Consider the following 10939-nt stretch of genomic DNA (forward strand, 5'->3'; position numbering starts at 1 on the left):
CCTTCAGTGAGCACTTCCCGTGGGCCAGATAACGTCTTGCACACTTGGTTTTCAGTAACTGCCAGATAGCTGTCGCGGACCTTTCTCCCCAGAACTCTAAGAGGCTAACCTCTGTGGCTCAAGTCCCACAGCTTGTTACGGAGTTGGGACCAAGGTCCAGGTCCGACGGCTGCAAAGCTCTATCTCCCCTCCTCTGCTTTGTTGCTGTTGCTTCCCATACAAAGCTTCCTGTGTCACGAGGAAGAGGAATGCTCGCTTTGGTCAAGGGCTCCAGCTGCAAGTCTCAACTAAGACCTGGGTGTCCTTATCGGGGCTCCAGCTCCCAGAGCCCTGACAGGCTTCTCCAGAGCAGATGCCGCCTGCTTGTGCTAGTTGGTGGCTCTTGGCCTCGGAGAGAGTGACTTCAGGCAGGCAGGCAGGAGCTGGCAAGGCAGGCAGGCGGGAGTAGGGGGGGGTGGGGGGGACTCCCACCTGGATCTGTCGTGCAGCAGGGACAGGCCAGACTGGTGCAGAACCCTGGTCTTTGTCCCCAGACCGTCACGTGCCACCCGGTAACCTTGCGCATCCTGTGTTTCTTTGTCCTTTTTCAGGGGTTTCTCCCAGAAAACAAGTTCAATCACACCCTGGCTGAGCCTGTTCTTCGAGATGCGGGCCCCCGCAGAAGGGGGAGGCGGCCTCGGAGCGAGCTCCTGAAGGCACCGGCTATCGTGGCGGACGCTCCGGCGGGGATGGGGCCCCTGTTCATGAACGGCCTCATAGCTGGGATGGACCTGGTAGGACTCCAGAACATGAGAAACGTGCCGGGCATCCCCCTCACGGGCCTGGTGGGCTTCCCGGCTGGCTTTGCCGCGATGCCCACGGGCGAAGAGGTCAAGAGCTCCCTGAGCATGCTGCCCCTGATGCTGCCGGGGATGGCCGCGGTGCCCCCGATGCTCGGGGTCGGGGGCCTCCTCAACGCGCCCATGGCCGCCGCCTGCCCCTCCGCCGCTCCCGCGCCTCCGCCAAGCACAACGAAGAGTGGGACCGCAGCGCCCGAGAAGACTGTCGAGGACAAGCCAAGTAGCCATGATGTAAAAACGGACACATTGGCTGAAGACAAGCCTGGTCCTGGTCCGTTTTCTGATCAGTCCGAACCCGCAATAACTACCAGTAGTCCTGTGGCTTTTAACCCGTTCCTCATCCCAGGAGTGTCTCCTGGACTCATTTACCCATCCATGTTTCTCTCCCCTGGCATGGGCATGGCTCTGCCGGCGATGCAGCAGGCCAGACACTCTGAGGTGTTGGGTCTGGAGAGCCAGAAGAGGAAGAAGAAGAAAACAAAAGGAGACAGTCTGAACCCCAACCCAGAGCCCGCTGCCAGGTCCGAAAAGGAGCCAGGCAGCGACCAGAACTGCCCCGAATCCAGGGCCCCCGGGCCCGCGGATAGAGAACATGCAGCCCAGGCCAGGGAGGGGGGCCTCAAAGACTCTAACAGTGACACCAATTAGAACTTTTTCATTTAAGAAATGATTGTGACTTGTAAGTTTCTTATCCCATAAAGGTTTGTTACTTCCTCACTTCACCTTCATAAGAACCTGTGTTTCTATGAGTAAGACTATCTACCTAATTTTCTGAGAACTGTGGTCACGGATGTTAATAGTCGCAGGGTCTTGCCACTTCATTAGCTGAGTGTTGTCGACCTAGTGTAGGAGGCACAGAATTCTCGTTCTGCTACCCACTCGTTCATTCCAGCAGCCGTAGCTGATACAGTACTTGGTGACACGCCCCCTCCCCCGCACCTCCAAGTTTCCCACTAATTTGAGGAGGGACAATGGCAAAAGAGAGCTGTCTAGGGACTCCCCATGGAGGGCCGAAGAACGGAGACCGCGAGGAGCTGCTCTTTTCCCTGAGCTGTGTTGAATGGGAAGCATGTGATGGGGAAACCGAAAAGCACAGAAACAGGAAATGCTGGTGCATATTTTTTCGTTCCAATATTTCCCTATTTTATCATGATGACTAAATGAGTAGTGTAGACAGAAGTATATAACTAACGGTTGAAAATGCATATATTCATTTCTTTATAAAACAAACCTTACTGGTAGCAGCAGGACATCCCCTTCATGGTACTCAGACACGTGCAGCAAAGAGAAACGCTGACCGGGCATCATCACGCGCACGCGTGCTCTCTCCCCCGGGTCGGAGGCTCACTCAGGATGAGAAAGCTTTACACCCCCAGGGTTCTTGCCGGCCGCGGGGGGCTGGCGAAGGGCTCGCCTCCAAGGGGGGGCGCCACACGTGGCTCATAAGCACGCGGCTGGCATCTGGTCCCCTTGTTCTCAAGAGTCGCTCCGGCCGCTACCGGGGCCCGCACGGGTTTTTACCTTGTGCTTCCCTTCAGCAAGAATAAGGCTCTTTCTGGAGCCTGGGAGAGTAGCGTCACTCAACACTTTTTACACTTTGTTAGGTCCCTTCGTCAAAATTGTTTGAGGTTGTCAGAACATGTGTGTGCCACCTTTTATAAAATGACTGTGAACGTTTGTTTCTTCTGTTTTTGTTTTTTTTGTTTTTTTTTTTTTTTCCCTCTCTCCGGTTTCCATTTTGCAGTTGGACCCAGATTCCAAATCAAGTTAGCTGAGACCGTTGCAAATCAACATCATTTTTCCTTCTTCCTCCCTCGGGAAGCACCTGCCTAAGGGGCGCTCACCCCACCTCTGCCCCTCCCCACTCGTGTTCCATCCTTCCTGAGGGTCTTAACTCTTTTATCGACCGTTCACGCTCTGAGACTTGAAATAAGCTCATGGGTCAGGACTCTGGGGGGGGCACAGGGCTGTGCAGGACCGTTGGAAATGTTGGAAGTGTTACTGGTACCAGTTTCACTTTGTGTTGTCACAATTTACTGTATTTTTTACTTTTTCTGTTACAGTTTTGCTAATTTATCAGAAGGTCCAAAAGTTCGACATAACTATTTCAGTTTGCATTATTTATTTATGATGCTTTTGTCATTGTCTTTTATACATTTGGGATTATAAATTATGTAAATGTTAAAATGAGCATCTCAAAGAAGTCTGTTAAATTGTGACCGGGAAAGAAAAAAAATCAGATGTATTTTCAGACAGTAGAGTCCCAGCGTTATGAATCAGATAAAAATAAGGAATTCTGTAACTGATCACATGAGTATGAAGAAAGAATCCAGCGAATGAGCAAATCCTATTTAATGACATCTTTGTAGCATAGATGGTCTAAATGCTGACAACAGATTTCTTAGAAATGCTGCTCTCTATTTAACTAACATTTTGTTCAGTTTTGCCTCCAGTGGAAGCAGAAAGGGTTTTTTCAGCTGTTAAATCCTAAAAATCAATATAATTTATTTATGTAAAAAAAAAAATCACTCAATCGATATATTTTTGAACCTTTTAAGTACTAATTTTCTTTTTATCAAGTAGAAAAAAAAATGTATTTGCCCTAAATCCTTAAAATACAAATGCTATAAAAATTCATGTATCTTGAAAGCCTTACTGCAAATGAGTATTATAGACATCCAGCAGAGCCTGGGTTTCCCTTTGTCGGTGTCGGCGTTGTTTTGTATGGAAAAGCTGCTTTCCCCAGGTTCCGCTTAGAACCTCCCGTAGGTCACAGGGTTCAATATGGATTTGATTTAAAAACCCACCAGCATGCTGAATCCCTTGTTATATCTTACCGAACCTGTATGTTAACTCTCTGGGTGTTTAGGCTTATCTTTGACTGCTATTGTGTCCCTGTTTGCAAAATGAAAATGACACTCTGTGGATTATTTGCTCTGTAAGGCATAAGTGCTTCTTATGATTATTTTTGACGTTTCCAAGAGCAAAAGCCAAATCTAAAACTCTTCAGCAAACTTGAGCCTTTTCATCTAAATTCCATGTCACTCACGGCCATAACTTTCCTTCGTCATTCTTCACCCCCGTGTCTCACATAATAAATTGTCTGTGGTCTTGATCCTGGATTTAAAAAAAAAAAAAAAAAAAAAAAAAAAAAACAATTTTAAAAGTCAAATTCAGTGGCACTTGGATGTCTCTTGCTGCCTGGGCCCCTATGCACACAGCAGTCCACAATCTTTCCAAGGTGCTCAGTTTATTCTGGGCACACTGTTGGGGCCCGTTAAGGATTCACTGGTGGGGGTGGATTGGCCGGATCTCCTCACCAGAACACTGCTTAAGACCTATGCCATGGAGGGGAGCGCAGCCAAGTTCCCGCTTCCCAGGTTTGGGGCCTGAACACTCAGCTGATGCCTCAACCATGCGACTTTCTTAAACCCCTTTCTAGAAGCTCGCCCCTCAAATCACACACCTGGGACTTGGGGGGGGGGGGTACCTCGATGGGCTCAGAACGGGCTCGAGAACACAGGAATGCCTCAGTAGCTGGGGTCCTTGAGGCTCATTAAGGATTTGGTGGTCTTTAGTCCCAGAGTGGGAGCAGGAGACCCACCCAGTTTCACCCTCTCTGGGTCCCTACTAGGTGCCTCCCACCCACAGATGGTGGCTGAAGAGCAGGGAGGACGCCTGAGGGATGGTTCACCAAGGCCTCGGAGTCTTCCGCTGCAGCTTTTCAAGGAAGGATGTACCACAGTCGTCCTAGACCTCCAATCCAGATGTGCGGAACCCTCGTTCTGGGCAGGGTGATAACTGATGCAGCAAGAGCAGGAAAGAGGCTTGGGTTCACTCTTGACCTGGGAGCCTGCCCCAGTAGATTCCCCCTCCATGAGGGCAGAGGAGAGCATTTGGAGCACGCTGGGCTCGTGTTGCGGTGTTGTGTGTGTGTGTGTGTGCCGTAAGTGACCTCACTTGTCTTCAGAGCATCTTGGTTGCTGGGTAGAGGGACGCTGGCATCCAGGCTGCCGGATGAAAGCCAACAGAAGGCTGCACAGCTATGTCATCAAGCGCAGAGAGCAGAGCTGGAGCTAGGTCCCACCGGCCTGAGGTTGGAACAGGCCAGCCTTTGTGATGCCCATCTGAGAAGCCCTCTCCGCCTCAGAGACCAGATAGGACTGAGTGGCACTCAGAAACATGGGCACCGGGCGCCTGGGTGGCTCAGTGGGTTAAAGCCTCTGCCTTCGGCTCAGGTCATGATCTCAGGATCCTGGGATCGAGCCCCGCATCGGGCTCTCTGCTCAGCGGGTAGCCTGCTTCCTCCTCTCTCTCTGCCTGCCTCTCTGTCTACTTGTGATCTCTGTCTGTCAAATAAGTAAATAAAATCTTTAAAAAAAAAAAAAATGGGTACCAAGGAAACCAGAACAGTTGTGCCACACCCTCTGGAAACCTCTATGCTTGATGCATTTATAGCGAATTCCTTAAAATGGTTTCTTGCAAGAATTGCTGTTGATCTGCCTGGTCAGAGGAGGATCTCTTTCGTAGGTCAGCAGTGGGGTTCACCAAGCCCAGTAACAAGCACGTTGGTTCTAGACCGTGGCTGCTCAGAGCCCCAGCTCACACGCTGCCCAGGGGCCGGCATGTAATTCAGCCCCCCCTCCTAATCCAGACTCGGCGGGGTCTGTGGGGTGAGCTGGGAAATAAGGGAAAGGGGTGAGCTAAGTATAGCCCCTCGAGGAAGGTGGTGTGAGCGAGCCGTTTGGACATGACTGAAGCTGGCCCTGTGGAGACTGTCCTGTTGTCAGTTCTGGCTCTCAGCCCTTGTCTGAGGACGAAGGGGCCCCCAGAATGGAGATGGAGACGAGGAGAAAACAGATGGCTTCGGCAGGGGTGGGGGGGCACATCCCTACCTTCTCCAAGCCTGTTTCCTCATCCGTAGAAGGAGGGAAAAGGGAGAATTCTAACTCGCACCCAGAGAGTTGTTGATGGGGTTGATGCCAATGAACGACGTCCGGTGCTGAAAAGTAGGCTTGTACCGGAGCAGTGTGTCTTGACTGCTTTTGAGTAGCCGGTGAGGGAAGGAGCACTGGTCCCCTGGAAAGAGGGTAGTGGAATCAAGAATGTCGCTGGGAAATCACAGAAAAGGAAGGGCTTGCTCCAGGCCCCGGGCCCCTCCAGGATCCGTGGAGCCTCCTTGAGCATAGAGTTGCCAGATGGAGAGAAGAAAATGACACCCGGTTAGTTTTAATTCCAGATACACTGACTTTCTTCATGTAAGTATACCCCATGCAGTATTCAGTACGCACTTACTAAGAACTTTTATCTGGAATTTGAATTTAACCAGCCAGCCCGTATTTTCTCCAATAACCTCCCTCAGCGTCCTAGGGCACGTTTCCGAGGCGCTTCCTCGGGTGGGGGCTCGCTCTGAGGGCTTTGCGGCCATATTCTCAATCCCCTCGATGATTCAAAAATCCCCAATTTACAGATGAGAGCACTGAGGCCCAGAGAGGTGAAATAACTTGTCCAATTCACCCAACCAGTACCTGGCAGAGCTGGGATTTGGGGGCCCAGGAAGATTCCAGAGCCATCCGCTGAGCAGATCGGGATCTAGTCTGAGGCCTGGAGCAAGCCGCCCCTCCAAGGCAGCTTTGGGAAAGATGAGCTGGGGGAAGGGGCCATTCTGGTGCCAGCCACCCTGAGCCCAGTTATCCTGGGGGAAGGGGTCTCCTTCCTATCCGCTCTGCTAGCCGAAGGGTGTTCTTGGAGTCTCATTCATGGCCTCGGACTCACCAGCCCAGGTGAAGGGGGCCCCGTGAGAAGCAGCAGCTGGTCTTCGTGAGAAATGGCAGGGGGTGTGTAATGTCGCAGCTGGAAGGGGCCGGGGGAAGTCCGGGACTGAGGGGGGGGGGGCAGCTGGCCAGTGACAGCAGCCCATCTCTCGAGGCGGGAACCGAGGGTCCGCGACAAGGCTGGAGTACGCAGGACCAGAAACCCCAGCTGGGAGAGCTCTGATCCAGCTTTTCCGTGTGTAGTCTGCTCACCCCTCACCCCAGGGTGTCTGTCCGTGGGTTGCCTGCCCCCCCCCCCCGTGCTGGGTGCTGCAGGAGCCGCCAGGGAAGCGCGGGAGGTGATACAGCTCCTCGCCCCCACCCCCCCGGGGGGGGGCCCGGCCATGACCCTCCCCTGTGGAGGCTTCAGCTCTGCCTCCTGGCGTCCATTCAGTTCTGCCCACTGCGCTTGGCCGTGACATGCGGGAGCTCATCCCACAGCGTGTCCTCCACATGAGGACAAGGCTCAGGAAGGCTGTCACCTGCTATCAGCGGGAATTCCGGGGTGGGTCTGACGGGCGGGACCACAGGCCCAGCCCCGTCCCAGCACTGAGTCCGTGGAGCACAGCCGTTCGTCTGCTGCTGCCCGGCCCCCAGGCCAAGAGGGGCCCCGACGTTTGTCAATAGTGGAAAAATCGAAAGATGAAGACTATTTCGTGACATGTGAAAATCGCACCAAATTCCAGTTTCAGAGCCCGGAGCCCAGGCCACACCCATTCCTTTCTGTCCTTTCCGTGGCTGTTTGTGGATTGTTGCACAGAAGCGCCAGGCCTCCAAAGCCAGAAGTCTGCACCGTCTGGCCCTTCACGGAAACCACCGGTGACCCCGGTCATAGAGCATCAGTTTTATTCACAGATTTAGTCCAAAAACTAAGTCATGTAAAGTACTTTATTTATTTGAACATGGTTTTGCCTAAATATGAAGCATATAGTAGTTTGTAAGAGTGACATCTACTTTTTAGATAAAACAGACTTCAAGATCGCACGGGACCGTGGACATGCGTCCTGAGGGGCCACCTCCCCCTCAAGAGTGCTGGAGGACAGATCAGGAGCTAGGCAGGTTTTAGAGAGAGGACCCAGCAGGGACAGGAGGGGCAGAGTCAGGAGGATACGGCCCAGAGGGAGACGTGTGACATGGCCTGAGGACCAGAAGGCAACACCCCCCCGCCCATGCCTTGGGAAGGGGCCGGTGACACAGGCCTCAGCCAGTGGCTGTGAGCTCTCTACCTGCAGAGTGGCCAGAGGGGAAACCTCCAGGAAGACAGGCCTGGGGGAGGATGCCTCCTTGGTCACCTTCACCCAGAGCCTGGCAACAGGAGGCCGGACGTGGGAGCGCGGAGTGCAAGTCACCGTGGCTGGGAGCCCTCCGTGGCTTGGAAGCAGAGTCGAGAGGAACACAGGAAAGAGCAGCTGGGACCACATCTGTTCAGGGATGAGTGAGTTTCCATCTCTCCGCCTCCCACACCTGTGACCGAGGACAGCAGACACACCTCATCGGGCACAAGCCCGTGGCCAGTTCAACCTTCATTTGACCTACAGCAGGGGGGCCCTGAACACTGCCTGACCCCCGGCCTCTTCAGCTGTGCACTGAGCGAGGCGGGGCTTGGGGAGACAGATCAGACAGCATTCTGCGGTTGGGGACCCCAGAGTCTGGCCAGGAGGACAGCACTGGCCCGAGGAACCGCTACATCTGCCAGTCGTCCCGGTCTCCCGACCTCTAGTGGGATTACGGCAGGGCAGCCAGAAGGAGCGAAGATGGGCCGGCGGGCACCGGGCGCCAGCAGTCGTGGGCGGTGGCAGAGGACATTTTCAGGAAAGGAAGGTGGGCGATCCGGCTAACTCCGTGTGACATTAACCCTAGTGGGCACCATGGTCAGAGGGATTTTTAAAGTTGTGGCAGGGGTTATCAAGAACTTGTCAAGCTGGGCGCCTGGGTGGCTCAGTGGGTTAAGCCGCTGCCTTCGGCTCAGGTCATGATCTCAGGGTCCTGGGATCGAGTCCCGCATCGGGCTCTCTGCTCAGCGGGGAGCCTGCTTCCTGCTCTCTCTCTCTCTGCCTGCCTCTCTGCCTGCTTGTGATCTCTGTCTGTTAAATAAATAATAAAAATCTTTAAAAAAAAAAAAAAAAAAAAAAAAGAACTTGTCAAGCCACACTTCTCTCCACCTTCTTTGGGCCAGGGGAGCAGCTCTGTGCGGGCAGAGTGCAGAGTTCAGTCCGTCCCCGCCTGAATGGCCAAGCCCGAAGAGGACTAAGAAACTGTGGCCGTGTTTGTGGACTTTCACCCCTAGTGGTCGAGTCGGCTGACGAAGGAACATGAGGGCCGGGGGCCGGATGTCAGGCAACAGGATGGGGTGTGGATTCTGGAAACCAGAAACCTCTTGCCCTGACTGAAAGGGACAGCCCAAGGATGCCACGCGGGAGGGTGGCTGTGTGTCCCCAGTACCCTGACTGGGTTTTTGGGTTTTTTTCTCCAACAGAGGATGAAAATTCAGATTTTTTTTTAAATTAATTAATTTATTTATTTGACAGACAGACAGTGCAGGTAAGCAGAGATGCAGTCAGAGAGAGGAGGAAGCAGGCTCCCCGCCGAGCAGAGAGCCCGATGCGGGGCTCGATCCCAGGACCCCGGGATCACGACCCGAGCCGAAGGCAGAGGCCTTAACCCACTGAGCCCCCCAGGCGTCCCGAAAATTCAGATATTTTAAAACCCCTGATTTGTAAATGTATGCAGTCAGCTCGGTTTTCAGAAAACAAAACCCCCCGGGGCTGCCAGAGACGTGTGTGCAGGTTGGATCCGGCTCCCAGAGCACACATTCCCTGCATGAGGAGTTGGGGCTCCTCCGGGCACCGGCGGGCTCCCTGCACCACCAGCGCTGACCTGCAAGATGCAGAAGGGGCAGGCGTCGTAGGGAGGGGATTGTTGTGTCACCCCTGGTGCTCAGAGCCAGGACGCCAGGAACGCATGCGGAGCCCAGGTCAGTGCAGCGCCCACAGCCCACAGCCCCCAGAAGGGGAGAGCCCTCCACCCCGGGGGCGACCCACACTGCAGAGACAGACGCTGGCCAGCAGCAGACAGGAGGCCCGACAGCCTGACCTCCTCGGTCTCATTATGAGGCCCCCGGACTCCATGGTCCTGCTGAGTGTGTGGCCCGTTGTTCCCCTGCCCCCCTCAGGACGATGCTTGGGCCTCCCCCTCCACTCTCCTCATGCACTTGGGTTCACCACAAGTCCTCAGGGACTTCTGAAAAGGGGGCGACAGCACCCAGGGCCACCCTGCAGGTGCGAGTAGAGGGAGGCAGGGGTGAGGGTGGTCCGGGTTGAGGAGGCCAGGCAGTGACTCAGGACGGCTGAGGTGTTAAACCTCTTTCCTGGCTCTGACCAGGAGGAGGCCAGACCAGGAAAACTCCAGACACCGCTCCCACCCACGCCACCCACCCCCTTCCCCAGTCCAGCTCTGAGCCAGGCTTTTCCATTCACAGATCCCAAACTTTCCAGGCCAGCGAAGAGCCAGAGGAACTGCCAAGGCCCGGATGAATGTCTTTGGGGAGGAGTGAGGGTCGCACGTGCAGGCCTGTCAGGTGGATCACAGGGCCCTGAGGAACCCCGGCTTCTGGAGGACCCCCCCAAGTTGCAGGACCCTCCTGCTCTGACGCAGTCCCTTGTCAATGTCCCCATCAGGAGGCAGAATATACGTGTATAAGGACGAGGGCCCGGACTCCAGTGGTGCCAGGGTTGGGGTGCGTCTGAGGCAGGGACAGACAGACAGAGGGGTGGAGGCAGGGACAGACAGACAGTGGCCCGGCAGCAGGTAGACTTGCTACTGAGCCCCCGCAGCCACTTCCTTCCCTCCCCCAGACAAATCGGAGATAATTAGTGTCCCATGGAGGAAGGGAACAGAAGGGGCACTCTTAGTGCACAACCCAGCACCCCAAACAAGCCCAGGGCACAGGGGCCATGTTCCACTGCCTGGACCTCGCTACTCCCCCGCCCCCCAGGGCGACTGGAAAGACACTAAACATCCATCCAAAGCGGTACTTTGCAGAGTCAACTGGGGATGCACTGGAGATGTTCTCGAAACCCTGACCTTGCTGGCATTAGTTTTCCGTTTCCCCTGGATCCTTGGTGCCACTCTCCCTCTGGTGCTAAGTGAGGCAGCCCGTCTGTGCTCATTTCTCAGAGATGAGATGCAGCAACGGGCGGCGAGAATAGAGACTCTGCCTGGCTCTTGCGTTCCAAACACAGTCCCCGGCCTGGACACACGACAGGTCAGAGCAGAGCTTCCCAGTAC

The 10939-nt window shown here is 54.4% G+C and overlaps 1 protein-coding gene across 3 annotated transcripts in view; it reads left to right on the plus strand.

The window, feature by feature from the left end:
* CHD6 (chromodomain helicase DNA binding protein 6) overlaps positions 1–3476 on the plus strand; it is a 190497-nt gene extending 187021 nt beyond the window's left edge. For all 3 annotated transcript variants that reach the window (XM_059133139.1, XM_059133140.1, XM_059133141.1), the window contains one exon: positions 591–3476. In XM_059133139.1, coding sequence (XP_058989122.1) covers positions 591–1487 — 897 coding nt within the window. In that variant the 3' untranslated portion in view covers positions 1488–3476. The remainder of the gene's footprint in view (positions 1–590) is intronic.
* The last annotated feature ends 7463 nt before the right edge of the window (positions 3477–10939 follow it).

This window comes from Mustela lutreola, chromosome 9 (genome assembly GCF_030435805.1).
Source record: "Mustela lutreola isolate mMusLut2 chromosome 9, mMusLut2.pri, whole genome shotgun sequence".
NCBI lineage: Eukaryota > Metazoa > Chordata > Mammalia > Carnivora > Mustelidae > Mustela > Mustela lutreola.